Source organism: Panthera pardus, unplaced genomic scaffold (genome assembly GCF_024362965.1).
Source record: "Panthera pardus isolate Hobbes unplaced genomic scaffold, ASM2436296v1 HiC_scaffold_11, whole genome shotgun sequence".
Taxonomy (NCBI): Eukaryota; Metazoa; Chordata; class Mammalia; order Carnivora; family Felidae; genus Panthera; species Panthera pardus.
In genome coordinates this window covers 64,377,481-64,394,175 of record NW_026526666.1, presented here as the reverse complement: position 1 = coordinate 64,394,175, position 16,695 = coordinate 64,377,481, and the positions used below count along the sequence as shown (strand labels likewise).

General features: G+C 38.2%; 1 protein-coding gene across 1 annotated transcript in view; it reads left to right on the top strand.

Annotated features, from left to right (window-relative positions):
• The first annotated feature begins 280 nt into the window (after positions 1-280).
• The window catches only part of ZYG11B (zyg-11 family member B, cell cycle regulator), a 92,761-nt gene continuing 76,346 nt past the window's right edge, over positions 281-16,695 (top strand). The window contains exon 1 of the mRNA XM_019449269.2: positions 281-507. Coding sequence (XP_019304814.1) covers positions 505-507 — 3 coding nt within the window. The 5' untranslated portion in view covers positions 281-504. The remainder of the gene's footprint in view (positions 508-16,695) is intronic.

The following is a 16,695-nucleotide window of genomic DNA, read 5'->3' as shown; positions in this document are numbered from 1 at the left end:
GGGCACAGATCACCCATAATTATGACAATGGTAGTAAATGACAATGAACCAGAAACGCAGGGTCTATAGGTTACAGAAACGAGTTAGTGCTCTAATTTCCTGTTATGACGTAATATTTAAAACTCTTATTTTTTAAAAGGCTAGGATTTGAGGCTCCTTTAAGGACTTAGCACGGGGAGAACCCAGAGGTCAGGCGCGCGGTCGGGACTCCTCCGCTGAGTCTGCGCAGTGAGAGCGGAGGCGGGGCCAAGCTCAGGCTCGCCATGGGGGCGGGCCATGCGGGGGCGGAGTCTATGCTCCGGATCGGGCTGCGGCTGCGGCTGCGGCTGCTGCACTTCCAGCTTCTGAGGGAAGGAGGCCGAGGCCTGGGCCAAGCCCGGAGCCGCCGCTCCCCGGAGCCTCCTGGAGCCTCCGCGCCGGCTCAGCCTGGGGGCGGGCTCAGGCCCAGCCCGCCGCCGAACCCAGGACAGAGGCTGCACGCCCGAGGACCAGGCCGGCGCAGCCATGGTGAGGGAGCGAGGCCTGCCTAAGCTGCAGCCGCAAGCCACCCTAGCCCCCGCGGCCTGCCCCTCCCTAGCTCTGATGTCCCCTCTGCCCCCTGCCTTTACTTCGCTCCCTTGTTACTACCCCCTCGGCGCCTCGCTTCTCCTTCCCCCTGTTCCCCGGCCACCTGCTGGGGTGACATACCCCCCCATCACCCAGCGCTCTCCTTCCCGGTGACACCCTTTTTCATCACCTCCAGTGACAGCTTTCTCTGTCCCCTTTGCCGCCCCCTCCTCGTCCTTTAACCCGACCTTCCTTTTCTCTTACCATTTTGCCTTTTTCTCTGTTTTGGGATCTCTACTCTCTTTTTCCTCCCTGTTTTCGCTCCTGCTCTTGGCTCTTGCTTCTTACTCCCTTTCATCATTTTATCTCTACTGCCCCCTCCTCTTCGTATCCTTTCTCCCCTTCGTCCTCTACCAGCCACATTTCCTCTCCCCCTTAATCGGATGTCCTCTCTCCCCCGCTCTCACAGCTGTCCCCATTTCCTTCTAAGGCTTCAGGGGTCTATGCAGAAACAATTCGAGGGCGATTGCTTCCCAGGAACAGTGGGGCTGGTAGATTCATAGGCTTTCTTCTTCCTTTTCTTTTTTGTAAAGGGAAAGGAGGAGATGGGAAGCATTGGGGAGAGCCTGGACGCCTTATTGCCTAATGTTATTGCAAAACCTGGGTGATAGTGTGTTTTGGAGTGAAGCATGGGGTGAGGGCTGGCATCTGTACTATGACCTTTTGAGATATCCAGCCTTTTGACAAATAATTAAACATGTTTTGAAATGTATTTTTATCTTGTGTGTCTTTTAGTGTGGAGGTACAGTTTGGGAAGTTTAAAAATATTTATTTACAGGCTTGACTGTTGCTCAGAGCAAATGGTTTGTGTTTGTTTGGAGGCAGAGACCAGGGCATCAGAAGACTGAAAATCAGGTTGGCAGATTGTGACAATCTCTTTGATACCTTCTGATACCATCGTTTGTTTTGCTCTTTCTGTCTTTAGTTGGGAGACCCTGATATTTGCACATTTTCTCCTTCCTGTTTCAAAATAAGTTGAGGCTTCAGTTGGTTTTTCATTGAGTTGGGTTACACATGGTTTGCAGTACATTTAATGAACACATTGCCCTATCATATATAGCAATCTAAATTTTGGTCCCTGGGAGGAATAAGACATTCCTGATAGTCATGTTCTCCTAGGAGGTTAGTCAATTTTTGTTTTTCCTCCATTCGTTTTAGGAAAGTGGTTTATTATAAAGTCATTTAATCTGGTAACTTCCCCTGACTACATTTTTACGTTATTCTTTGTCTACCTCTACAACAACCCTTCACATATAAAACCCATCACACTATCTTTGTGTGTTAACCTGTTTCTCCCCCTGAAATGTGGGTTTTTCTAGGCAGCAATGTGCCTTACTTATTCCTGTTATTCCCAGCCCCCAGGCCACATACATGGTTGAATGATTCACTTTGTGGCCTCGTTTTCCTATCTGACAAGTATGATTTTAAACTGAAATTTGAGGCAACTAGGGACTACATAGAAAGAGTGAGTTTGAGAATTTTATTTTTGGTTCAAAAAATAAATTTAGTAAGATGGGATGATCACTTTAGAATAACACACCAAAGAGCTGTCCTGCCTAACACACCAAATTTCTAGGTTTTTCGAAGTGTTGGCCCTCCCACTGAAAATGAATTTATGAGAACAGAGGGAGAAGATTTAAACTCTTTTTGGGTGTTTAGGATCCAGAAGTGTCATTTGAGCTGGGCCTGAAAGATGAATGTGATTATGATAATTTGGGGAAGGCACAGAATGCTTTGTTGTGAATGTGAGTAGAAAGTAATGAGAGTATATTGTAGGTAGCAGGATCATCTTTGTTTAGCATGGAGAGATGGGGAAATGAGGATGTATAGTAGGAAATGTAACTGGAACGGTATATTAGAATGACAGTAATTTCAACTTTGCCTGTAACTAACTTGATTTTCTTTACTTGTTTAAACACATACATACAGGGGAAGGGTGTATGTCTGGAAAAAGTGAAGAGAATGCAAAATAATAGCTTATGAGCTAAGAATTGTCTTTAGAGGCTACTCTATTTTCTTGTGCAATATATGTAGTAGGCAGTGAGTAAATAGAGTTAAACATTATAAAGCTTTGTATTTTAGATTTTTCAAATTTTTCACTGTTGTGTTTTGAATAGTTGTCTAAGACAAGGGTTTTCAGATTTTACCATAAATCAAAATCAGCTGGAAGGCTGTGCCACCACTTCCTGAGTTTGATTTATCAGATTGGAATCGGGCCTGATAGTTTACATTTCTAACAAGTACTCATGTCATGCTGATGTTTCCGTTTTGTGACCAACACTTTGAGAACCTCTGGTTTAAGGTGTAGTTCTTTTTTTCCTAATTTTTTTTGAGTGCCATTGACTGTGTTGGCACTGGGGTATTACAAATAACAGAACAGATATGGACCCTACCTTTTTGTATATTGTGTGTGTGGACAATATAGACATCAAGCAAAAAGAGTAATTTTAAATGTGAAGAGTGCTAAGAAAAGTTGTGGGATCATGGTAGGGGGTAGTCAGGGCTGGCTTCTCAGAGGATTTTACTTTCAGGAAGGAAACCAAAGGATTAAGTTATAGGAGTTGTATTGTGGAAAACCACATAGAAGGAATAGCACAGTAAATGACCTGTGGTGGTACTCTCTCTTGCCTCCTTAACTCTGCATATCCTGTAGTCCTCAGCTCAAGGAACTCAGGGAAACCTCATCTGCCCCACTAACTCCTCAAAGAAAAATCCTAAGTCACAACCCCTCCATTGTGTAACCAACCCTCTTTCATAGAATACATATCAATTGTAATTATAATGAGAACTAGTCATAAATGCTAAAAAGTAATAAATCAGGGTAAAATATAAAATGACATTGTATAGTTGACCCTTGAACATTACCCTTGGGGGCATCGACCCCTGTGCAGTCAAAAATCCCAATATAATTTTTGATCCCCAGAAACTTAACTACTAATAATAGCCTATTGTTGACTGGAAGCCTTACTGATAACATAGTCAATTAATATATATTTTGTATGTTGTATGTATTTTATACTGTATTCTTATAATAAAGTAAGAGAGAGAAACAATGTTACTAAGATAATCATAAGGAAGAGAAAATACATTTTTTCTAAGTTTACTTATTTTTGAGAGAGATGAGAGTGAACAGGGGAGGGGCAGAGAGAGAGAAAGAGAGAGAGACGGTGCAGAACCTGATATGGGGCTCAGACTCATGAACCATGAGATCATGACCTGAGCCAAAACCAAGAGTCAGATGCTTAATGGACTGAACCATCCAGACACCCCAGGAAGAGAAAATACACTTATAGTATCGTACTGTAAAAAATCTGTGTATAAGCGGACCCACAGAATTCAGACCCATACTGTTTAAGGGTCAAAGGTATATGAGTGTGTGGCAACTATTTTAGATAGTCTAGTTAGGCTAATATTTATTGAAAATGTGTTAAGTACTTTATATATTTTATCCCATTTAATCATCATAGCAACCCAATGAGAAAAGTACTAGCTCTGTGAAGGTAGAGACCATGTTTTGTTTGGCTCACAGTTGTATCTTTAACACTCACATAGTGCCTGGTGCATTTTAAGAGCTCAATAAATATTTTTTAAATGAATGAATGACTTTGGGGATGATCATAAAATCAGAGAGGCATTGTTGAGAAAGGAATGTTTGAATCGGGGGTTTTAACAAGTGGGATTTTGTTGGGTAGGAGTTTGGGAAGGAAGGCCATTCTTGGCAAAGGGACCAGCTTGAGCTTAAAAACTAGGACAGAAGCAGGCATGATGTATTCTGGAAAATATATGGCTTTACTATTGAGGGTGCAGGAGATGAGACTAGGTGAGCCTAGGGTCAGATCATGGAGGACCTTGAGTCATAAGCTCAGGAGTTTTAGCCTCACTATAAAGACCCAGAGTGCCTTGAAAGGTTTTCTTGTGTGAAGGAGTATCATAATTAAGAGATTTTGAAGGTTATCACTCTAAATCAGTATGAAACATGATGGGGGGGGTGGGGAGCTATTGCAGTAGTCTAGGTGAAATGTAAGTGTATGAACTTTCACTCTAGGCTTATTGTGGTGGTGATTTAAATTGGAGGAAGGAGAATATAAGGAAGTAAAGCGTGAAGATCTGGCATACACTTTTTGGCTATGTGACTTTTCCATAGAGGCATTACTGTGGAGTTGTAGAAGCACAGACTCACTAACAGCTTTGCAATTTTGCTCACTGGGCCTCAGTTTTTATATATGTTGCCATTAAGGATTTATGAGAATATTAAAACAGAGTAAATTTACTCTACCAAAGACTTTATTTATGTAGAGTATGTCTTCCAAAGGTCATATATTAGGTCACCGAAAGAGAATCAGTACTTCCCAACCTTATTTAATTTTTTTAATGGATTTTGTGTGGTATAAGAAAGGAGAAATTTTGGGGTGCCCGGCTGTCTTAGTTGGCAGAGCATGTGGAACATGTGACTCTTGATCTCATGAGTTCGAGCCCCATGTTGGGTGTAGAGATTATTTAAATAAATAGAAGATTAAAAAAAAAGTAATTTTAAGTAAAATATACTTTATTTTTAAATTATTTATGTAGTTTAATAATACATTGAACAAAACATATTAAAACAAATTTCAGCCTTTTCCTATTTAACAAATGACACGTTAATTAAGATAAAGCACTATTTGTCATATTTTAAAATGAATATATTGCAGTGTAGATTGAAATTATGTTTGTGGCATCAAAATAGATACAAAATGACTTTTTAACCTTAAATTTGGAATCCTTGCATTTTTGTACTTAAAAAAATCAAAAGGTTTTGTGCTGTTCTGTTTTATTTCTAACAACTTAAAAGAATTTTTTTAACTTTATTTATTTATTTTGAGAGAGAGAGAGAGAGAGAGAGAGAGAGATTGCACACAAGTGGGGGAAGGGCAGAGAGAGGGACAGAATCTCAGGTGGGCTCTGTTTGCACTGATGGCGCAGAGCATGATGGCGGCCCAAACTCACAGACTGTGAGATCATGACCTGAGGCGGGATCAAGACTGGATGCTTAACCAACTGCGTCACCCAGGCGCCCCTGTTCTGTTTCATTTCTAAATGACAAAATAAAAGGAATGGTATTAAGCTGCTACTTGCAAGCCTGTTTCCACAAATAAAACATTGGAAGTATAGTTCATTTCCAATAAATGAAGAGTCAAATTGAATATAACTATTACCACATTTCTTGTTTTTAAGTTTTTATTTTAATTCCAGTTAGTTAACATACAGTGTCATATTATTTGCAGTTGTACAATTTGGTAATTCAGCAGTTCTGTAAATCACCCTGTGCTCATCACAGGCGCACTTCTTAATTTCCATCACCTATTTAACCCAAACCTTAACCCTCTCCCCTCTGGTAACCGTCAAATTGTTCCCTAAAATTAAAAGTCTGTTTCTTGCTTTGACCCTCTCTCATTTTTTTCCTTTGCTTTTTGGTTTTGTTTCTTAAATTCCACATATGAGTGAAATCATTCGGTATTTGTCTTTTTCTGACTTATTTTGCTTAGTGTTATACTCTTGAGCTCTATGGCAAAGTTTCATTCTTTTTCATTATTTTTTATGGCTGGAGATATAGATATCTCACACGGTCTTTATCTGTTCATCAATTGATGGACACTTGACACTTGGGCTACTTCCACGTGTTGGGTTGTAAATAATGCTGCTATAAACATAGGAGTGCCTGTATTCCTTTGAATTAGTGTTTTTGTATTCTTTGGGTAAGTACCCAGTGGTGGGATTGATCGTTGGGTAGTTCTGTTTTTAACTTTTAAAGTGATACTTCGCTCTTAATTTTTTTTTTTTTTTTTTAACGTTTGTTTATTTTTGAGACAGAGAGAGACAGAGCATGAACAGGGGAGGGTCAGAGAGAGGGAGACACAGAATCCGAAACAGGCTCCAGGCTCTGAGCCGTCAGCACAGAGCCCGACGCGGGGCTCGAACTCACGGACCGCGAGATCATGACCTGAGCTGAAGTCGGCCGCTTAACCAACTGAGCCACCCAGGCACCCCATCTCTTAATTTTAACAACATTGAAAATAGTAGATATTTTCAAGATTTTATTGTGTACAGAGCATACGTGGTATGCATGTGAATTTATGGACTCTACCATACTTAAGGAGTCTGCAGTTTGGGTCCCGCTAGTTTATAGTGGTCCTATAGTGTTGCTAGGGCTGCACAAATTGTACTGTAGAGCTCAGGTGGCAGCTATAATATGGACACCAATGGGTCTACGAAGATCTGTATCCTGGGTACTTGGCAGTGTCTAGCACATAGTAGGGTTCAGCAAATAGTTGTTAAATGAATGTGTTTTGCATATAATACTAGGACCCTTATTATCTTTTAATCTAATGATCTAATCATTTTATGAGAAAAGTCTGCAGGCTCAGTAATACTGAGTACACATTATGTGTTTTTTGTGCTTCTGAGTTTTGTTTACACTGTTCCTTTTGTCTAGGATGCTGTCTTCTTTCTTGACTTTTTGACTTTGAGTGTCTCCTTAAGACCTATCTCCTTTGTGAAGCCTTCAGTTACCTCCAGGCATCTTGGGTTACTCCTTTCTTTGTGTCTCTCTTGTACTTTGTACTGTTTGTTAAGGAGCGTGGCTGCCTCTCCGGATTGTGAGCTCTCTGAGGACAAGGACAGTAGTGTTTTTCAACTTCATGTTTTAAGCATTTAGCATAATGCCTGAGACATAGTAAGTAAATAAATATTTGTTCAGTAAAAGAGTATGTGTACTTTGTAGAGAATTGCCTAAGGTAATGTTAACTGAGATGTGAGTTACGAAAAGGAAAGAAAGATGAAATACTCTGCACAGGTCCCCTGAGAGGAAAAAGAGGTTTGATGGGCAAGAAATGTTGGATCAGATACTTTCTCTTACTAGCCCCCAAGAGGTGCTTTTGACCTAGAATAAATGTTTCTGTCCAGAAGAGTTCAACAGGAAGACTTGGGGAGGAAGCCAGATGATTTTGAGATGAATTGCCAAGCAATGTCTTTTTGTATAAACACTTTCCAATTATTTGTCTATAATTTGTGGCGATGCCCTTCCAGGGAATAGCATATTTAAACACAGATAGTAAAGAATCAGTTACTGGTAAATCTAGAGGGGTGGTTAATTATTTAAACATTTTGTTAGCTCTGTGTAAAGATCTTTTGTTTTTCTTTTCCTATCATTAGTTCTCCTTTGTACAAACATTTTTCTTAGCTCTCCAGCATCTTAATGCCTGTTCAATGTCATATTCTCCTTTTCTAAGGACATTTTTTAAGCTTGAATGTTCTTGGTTATATAATGTCAGGGTTTTTTTCCTTTTCATAGACCTTGTAACCTTTGGCAAATCATTTCACCTGTGTATGCCTTCATTTAAAAATTTCTCAAATGGAAAAGTTGTGTTAAATCTTCTCTGTGATCCCTTCTCCCTCTTAAAAAATGTGATAAGATTCTAGCCAGTTAAAGGTAAGTTGTGATATAGTAGATACATTCTGTTAGCTATCGTACTAAGGGGTCAGGGCACTTGAGCTCTTAATCTCCATGAATATATTACCAACTTTTCACACCACTTCATTCCATTATGTTAAAATTTGAATAGTACTGTAGTATTTTAAAGGCATTTTCATATACGTCCCATTTATTCTTCATTACCATTTTGTGAAGTAGTCAAGATAGAAGTTTAGCATCAATTTTACAGGTAATAAAACTGAGAAGTTAATTTATTTTCCTGAGATCACACAGCTAGTAAGTAGCAGAGCCAGAACTGACTGCAGGCCAATGTTCTTTCCATTATTAACCTGGCTTCTCTGTTTACCATATTATATTTCAAAACTCATGTTAGTAGTTAGGAGAAAAATAATGCTGAAGTATCTGTTTGAATTAGCGATTCCTAGGATCTATTCATATGTTCAGTGATTACTGACCTGAATTTTTGTTTTGTTTCTTAGACTGTTTTATTACAGGAGTTAAAATGGAAGAGAAGGGTATTTATTTACCGTTCTAGGCCTTGATCTTTTTAAGTAGAACTCTAGCTCCTTGCCCTTTAGCACATAGTTGTTTGCCACACTGGCCAGGCCTTGAAGTGATACGTACAAGAAGCTTGTCTTACCTGTGTTTTCATTTGGCATCCAGGGATTTAGAAAAATAAGACCCTATAGTCCATGCCAAATAGTTCTATAAATCTGTACCCTTAGGCACAATATATCTGTGCCCTTGGTATTACCTTCCTTCTTCATTTATAAAATGATTGTGTTTGGGGAAGGAGAAGGTAAAAGGTTTAGATCATATCTAAGGTTATCTTAGATGTTTATTGCTAGAAGTTTGACTTGGTTGAATCAGTAGTAGAAAATACAAACAAACAAACAAACAAACAAAAAACCCCAAAACCAATAAACTAAGAAGAGATTTCCCATGGAGTACTACTAAAATAAGGAGTCAAAGATTGTCCAGTATCTGAACTTTCTTATACCTGTGAACTCAAATGACACTTGTGTGCCTTTCATTCCCAGTCTTTAATTTCAGGCCTGGACTTAGGACTTAATATTTCTCTGTGGGCATACAGTCTTTTTATCTAGGAGTTAAAATTATCTTAAGTACATCTAACAATAAATTTGTGCTTGATTGTTCATTTGTTCACTCAATAAACATTTAGTGCCATAGGCATTACTTTAGGCTCTGGGAATGCAGCAGTGAATAAAACAGTTCTATTGAGTTTATCTTCTATAATAATAGGTAATATTTACTGAGCAGTTAATATATCAGTCACTGTTCTAAGTGTCTTCCACTTAGAATTTATTTAATTCTGACAATACTCCTATGATATAGGTACTGTTATTGTCTGCATTTTGCAGATCATTAAACTGAAGCACGGGGAGATTAGGTACTTTGCCTAAGATTATATTGTTTTGTGAGTGGTAGAACTGGCACTTTAAACTAGGCAAGCTGACTCTCAAACCACCACTTTTCAGAACAGTATTACACAATCCTTCAGGGAGATGTCAATAACAATTTTATTTTTAATCATAAAATTGTCAAGTTTGTAATCTTTGTAGTCACCTGGTTTTTGTCCCAGTCTTAAGAAAAAAAAAATCATCCAGGGATACAAAAAAAAAGGAGCACTATCAGAGCCATTTGTCTTCTCTTGGAAGATTTGTCAGGTTTAGGAACATTTCAGGTATGTTGAGCCTGACTCACATGAGTTGGAACTGAGACAGCTACAAAAAGCCAGGATCCTAAAATGTCTACACCGTTAGTGAAAAGGTAGCATAAAAAATAAATATCTGTTTGGGGTGCCTAGGTGGCTCAGTCAGTTAAGCGTCCGACTTCGGCTCAGGTCATGATCTCACGGTTCGTGGGTTTGAGCCCTGCGTTGGGCTCTGTGCTGACAGCTCAGAGCCTGGAGCCTGCTTTCGATTCTGTGTCTCCCTCTCTCTCTGCCCCTCCCCTGCTCACACTCTGTCTCTCTTTCTCTCAAAAATAAATAAACATTAAAAAAAATTTTTTTTTAAATATCTGCTTGATGGTGTAGGGAGACAAAGAGGGTTATTTGTCTTGACATGGACTCTGCATGGGAAAAATCTCTCGAGAATTTACAACCAAGAACCTGCTGTCCTACGTGTCTGAAACCTAAATTTATATTACTTGCGTGAGATCATGGCTAGTAAGAAAGGAATATTTACTGAATAATTACTCTGTCAGGCATTGTGTTATGGGCTTTGAACATACTTTCTCACTTCATCCTGACAACAGCATCATGAGGTAAGTACCAATATTACCCCATTGTACCAAGGACAGAACTGAGGGTCAGAAAAGCTAGATAGTTTACAGTTTAACACCACTAGAATTCAAATCTAGGTCAGTATTCTTCCTACTCACCATAATGCCTCTGGAAAGGGTACTTCATGTTTGTCCCTCAGCTTCCTTATCTGTAAAATAAAATTTGCAATATTTTCCCTTTCATTTCATAAGACTATTGTGTCAAATGAAATAAAGAATGTGAGCTTCCTTTGTTTACTGTAAGCCATTGTTACCAGCATCATCCATAAAGTATATTTTTCTTATAATTAATTAAAAGAGAGACCTCAATATTCAATGATCCTGAAAGCCCACAAGTTCTGTCTTAAGGAATTAAGGCAATTTTGATACTTTTTTGTATCAGATGTTTCCTGAAGTAGTATCATTAGGAGAAATAAAATAAGTTTTGAGACAAGTTACCATCCAGTAATTTACTAATTCATTCAAGAAATAACTTATTGGATGCATTTTATGGGGCTTTCAAGAATGAAAGAAAAGATGCCTGATCTCTTTCATTTTTTGTCATACCAGCAGTAGTGGAAGCCACAGTGCCCTCCAACAGTAGACTACAATTGTGATATATAGACAATTTCCAGTGTCCCTCACCTTCCCACTTGGTAGGAATGAGTGGGCCACTACTTAGAATATTGAAATGCTGCTTTGCCATGACCCTGGCAACATAGTAACAGATGAAGCTTTTAAATTTATAAAACAAACCAACCTACAAAATACATAACTAAGTCATGGGAAAGGGACTGAGAATGCCTTTCCTCTAACTGAGTGTTGTATAGATGACTAAATATTTCAAGGAAAGAGAACATAAGGAAGCAAAAAAAAAAAAAAAAAAAGAGAGATTAAAAGAAAGCCATGAGAAGGTTTAGGAAGAGCTAATGAGTGTCAACATGAGCTTCCTCAAAGACAGACCCTGTAGCTTCCAGAATCCCTTGAGTAATGAGGTCTCTTTTTTGGTTAATTACAAGGAAAAATACACTTTATGGATGTCCCTAGTAACAACGTCTAAGAATAAAATAGTATATTCATATCCTTTATTTCATTTGATTCAATAACCTTATGAAGCGAAAGGAAAAATATTATAGATGTCATTTTGTGGATAAGGAAGCTGAGGCACAAAATGAAGTGCCTTTTCCAGAGGCTAGTAGGAGGAATACTGGACCTAGGGTTTTAAAGAGCAATAGATAAGGAGGGATCCTCTTGTTGTTGGGGTGGTATGGAGCAAGGTTCTGTAGAAATGGAAAGCCATCCAAAAAGATACACTGCTATATAAGACATATGTCTTTTATGGGGGGGGAGAGAGAGAGAGATGATATCTCGGTAAGACATTTTCTTGCTATTAGAAACTAGTACTTGCCACAAAAAGTAGTCAAGTGGAAAAGCTGTCTTGAGAAACTATTCTTTTTTTCCCCTGGCTTCATTATCCCACACCCCTAACTGTGCCATGTTCTTATAAGAAGCAACGTTTCAAAAGCAGGGAATCTGCTTACAGGTAGTTCACATATTCACAGACTCAAGTAGACAGGCATTTGCTCTGTGCCAGAGTAGGGGATATAAAAATGGGTAAGGCATGGATCTTAACTCCAGTCGTTTTCAATTTGTGAGACAGAAAGCTCCTCCTGATAGATGACGAACTGTTCTAAACATCCTTTCCTAACTCCTAGGGGCTGGCAAGTGATGCAGTTCCCCAGACTTCTCATTTTTATATCTACATACGAGAGAACTATTTAGTGTGTAATTAAGAATTACTGCAACTTAGGGGCGGCTGGGTGGCTCAGTTGGTTTCACGTCCGACTTCGGCTCAGGTCGTGATCTCATGGTCTGTGAGTTCAAACCCCGTACTGGGCTCTGTGCTGACAGCTCAGAACCTGGAGCCTACTTCGGATTCTGTGTCTCCCTCTTTCTCTGCCCCTCCCCTGCTCATGCTTGCTGTCTCTCGCGCGCTCTCTCTCTCACAAAAATAAACATTAAAAAAACCCTACAAAATTAAAAAAAAAAAAAAATAGAGGGGCGCCTGGGTGGCTCAGTCGGTTAAGCGTCCGACTTCGGCTCAGGTCATGATCTCACGGTTCATGGGTTCCAGCCCCGCGTCGGGCTCTGTGCTGACAGCTCAGAGCCTGGAGCCTGTTTCAGATTCTGTGTCTCCCCCTCTCTCTGCCCCTTCCCCGTTCATGCTCTGTCTCTCTCTGTCTCAAAAATAAATAAATGTTAAAAAAAAAAAAAAATTAAAAAAAAAAAACAACCCTACAATTTAGTAATCATAAACTAAAGTTACCAGATTATGAGTTAACTGAAGACTAGTCTTTAATGAACAAGTTTGACACTTGGAAGCGTTCCAAAGCTCCTACTACATGTGTACAAATGTAGCTTGTTGGATTTCCTGTAATTTCTTGAAAGAGAGCTTTGTAATCAGTATATCAATAGTCTTGAGTTGGTACTTTTTTATTGTTGCTAGTTTTGTATCTTAATTATGAACTGTTATTAATTTAACTTTATTATTGGTATCATTTGTTGTGTTTTATTTGTTAAGCTAGTGTGTGGTAATGTATATTTGCATTAATAGTACTCTCCACATAAAAGTTTCCCAATTTAGGGGCACTTGGGTGGCTCAGTCAGTTAAGTGCCTGACTCGATTTCAACTCAGGTCATGAGGACCTGGGATCAAGTCCTGCATTTGGCTCTGCACTGACAGCGTGGATCCTGCTTGGGATTCTGTCTCTCAACCTCTCTCTGACCCTCCCTTGCTTGTGTTCGCTCTCTCTCTCAAAAAAAAAAAAAAAAAAAAAATTGAAAAAATTGAAAAAATTTCCCAATTCAGACTTTGACAATGTATTGTTAATCAAATAGGAAACATTCATTTTCTTGTTATTAAAACAGATATTTATAAAATTTCCTTGTAATGATACTTAATTGTTAATTTCCCCCTGGAGCTTGGGAACCAAGTAAGCTGTGAATTTTTTTTGCCCCACCTAAGTGAGCCACAAACAAAAAAATTTGAGAGCTACTAACTTTCTTTGGATTCATAGTCTAGAGGGGGAGACAGCCATCTAAGAAAAAGTTATACAATAGGTGACTACAATAGAACTATATACAAACTGTAGTGTGATTACATCTGTGTGTGTTTTGGTATATGAGGAATATCATGGAGGAGTGGGCATAATGTACTGGCTTTTGTAGAAGGAACAGGAATTTGATAGATGGACAGACAGGAAAGGGCATTCTAAGAAGAGGGAACAGCATATATAAAGAAAGGGAGGCATGGCTACCACTGGTAACATTCCTTCTCTGAACATCAGTTTCCTCAACAGAAATAATGTCTATTCTCCTTAACTTACAGAGTCATGATGATTATTTTGAAAAGGTTTTATAAATTGAAGTGCTAGCTATAGCACTTCCTTCCTTCCTTCCTTCCTTCCTTCAACATTTCCAACATTTGAGAGCCTTTTGTGTCTCTTGTAGGTAATGTCACGTCAAGACCTCTTTTGACATCCTTTCATTCTAGTCATTCTTTTCCTCTGTTTTGTTCCTTCAAGGCCCTGCTCTGTAATATCTAAACGCAGGTGCAAGAGAAGATTTGTGTATATACCTAGCTTTAATAGTAGGAGAAATTCTTTAACCGCCTATATATAACTGTTTAAATTGTGACCTATGTATCTAGTCTTAACAGTATCATAATCCATGGACCATAATCCCCCACAGCCAAAAAGTCATTTCAAAATAAGTGTAAGTCTTTATTTGTAAATTGTGGAACATTGTGAAATAGAAGGGAGTTCACAGATCTGCTTCTCAAAATTCTCTTTTTATTTCCTGTCTGCTTCCCTTATACATCATAGCTGCTCCTCTGCTTTTCTTCTGAAAACCCTCCTAAGTCTCCCTTTCCAACAGTCCATCACTAGCAGATGGTAAAACCTGTGGGGAATGTAAGACTACATTGGGAAAGGGTATAAGAGCAGTGGTAAGAAGTTACATTATGGCCAATTCAGGAATAATATGTGTGCCCATGCACGTGTGTACACATACATGTTATCATTCAAAATTAAAATATTGTTACTGAGTCCAATCAAATGTCTGTTTTAGTTTGAATATGAAACTATTATATTGAAAAATATCATCTTTGATAAAATGACAGTTTCTTTGTTATTTTATAATACTCGAAAAGCAGAAACAAATACAGCTTTTTTGGTTTCCATTAATTTTTATTTTTGTCTTTTTTCCATTTTTAATAATTTGATATATTCAGAAGACCATATGAAACATTTATATAAGTCATGAAACATAGTAAACAAATACCTAAAAACCTAGTATCCCAAGTTAAGAAATAGAGCATGACCACTGCCATTTTTTTCCCTGTGTGCACCATTCCTTTATGCCACTTTCCCTACCTTTGAGGTATCCTCTATCCTATTTTATTTCATGTCTTTCCCTTGCTCTTCTCTGTAGATATACGACAGCATATTATTTAATTTGGAGGCAGCTTTCTAATCTTCTGAAATGCTTTTCAGGCAATATAATTTCCTATGACTGTATAGATGTTTAATTAAAATCCTGCTGCATATATTTTTTATTTAACTTAGGTTAATACTTTATTCTTAGTGTTTTGCCATGTCTTTAAAATTTATTCAGAAACATACATATTGCTGTGTAATATTCTACAGAGTTGATACACTATGATTTGCTTACCATTTCCCCCTATGTTTTTTTTTAAAGATTTTGTTTTTAAGTAATCTCAAAACCCAACGTGGGGCTCGAACTCACAACCCTGAGATCAAGAGTCATGTACTCTACTGACTGTGCCAGCCAGGCACCCCTCCCCCTATTTTAGACATTTGTATGTGTCAATTTTTTTTTTTTTTTGTCAGAAAAACTGTGATCAGTCCCTTTGTGTAAATGCCTTTGTTAATATCTCTGATCATTTACTATTTTTTAGGTAAATTCTTGGATGAAGAGGTACTGGATCAAGAGTGTGTTTGTTTTAAAGACTATTATTAAATCTTTCATATCCAGAAAAATTGTGCCTGTTTACACTCTGACCAGCAGTATTGGACAAGACCAATCTGGGCAAACTTTATTTGAATAATTCACTGTGTCAGGATTATATCCTGTTGCAGAAAATACCATATTAACCAAAAAAATTTTTAAAAGAGCTGTGTTGTTCTTTCATACTGCAAATAGGTGTTTTTCCTATTTGCTATAGGATATTTTTTCAGCCATTGTTCAGGGACCATGTCATTCTGCCTGCTATATTTGTGATAGTTAATTATAGGGCTTAGTTAATCTCTACTGATCTATCACTCCCTCTGAGAATTTATCTATTCTTACCATTCAGTTGTCACCACTAGGGGATGCTAATTAAATCTGTATATTCAGCTCAGTTCTTTCACCAAAGCATTAGTTCCTTTTCTGTACTTGCCTAAGCAGACAGACTCCATGACTACAACAAATTCCTCTGAAGAAGTAATCCTTTGCCTAGTCTTGTCAGTTTTGTCAGTGAGGTTATGTGAGCATTAATCACTATTTCGTTTTTTATTTTTATTTTCTAACTTTTTATTTTGACAATTTAAGACTTATAAAAAGTTGCAAAAATAATACAAAGAATTCTTATGTAACAGTCACCAAAATTGCCCAAAATGTTAGCATTTTATTCCATGTGCTTTATTGTGCTCCCCTCTTGTTACACACACACACACACACACACACACACACACACACACACACACTTTTTCCTTCCTGGTTAACTCCTTTAAATCTTGGAGTTGTTTTTGGTTTTGTTTTTGTTTTTTTTCCTTTTTATCTCAGCTTCCCTTCTTCCTACTTCCCTTCTTTACCTTAGGGTGCTATATAAGATAAGAAAAAGGGCATAATATTTGAAATTATATACCTTGATTCAAAACTCAATTCTACCACATTCTAACTGGATGAATTTGGTCATATTATTTCTGAGCTCTGGTGTCATCATATACAAAATGTCTGTTATACCAGTTCTCAAGACTGTTGTAAGGGCTAAATGAGATAATGTGTGTCAAAAGTATGCTATATGATGAATGTTGGTCAGTCCTTCAGAGAACATTTGCCTGTTTAGTAGAGTGCCAGGCATTGTGGTAGGTACTGGGGTTCAGAAATACTTACTTCATGTTGTCAATTCTTCCCTCAAATTATTTTTTACTTTTGATTGTTTTTTCCATTTTCATTGCCTCTACCCTAATCCACAGCATCATCACCTCATGTCTGAGCCATCGTAACAACCACTGGGTCCCCAAACTGTTTTTTGGAATTTGCATCAGTGC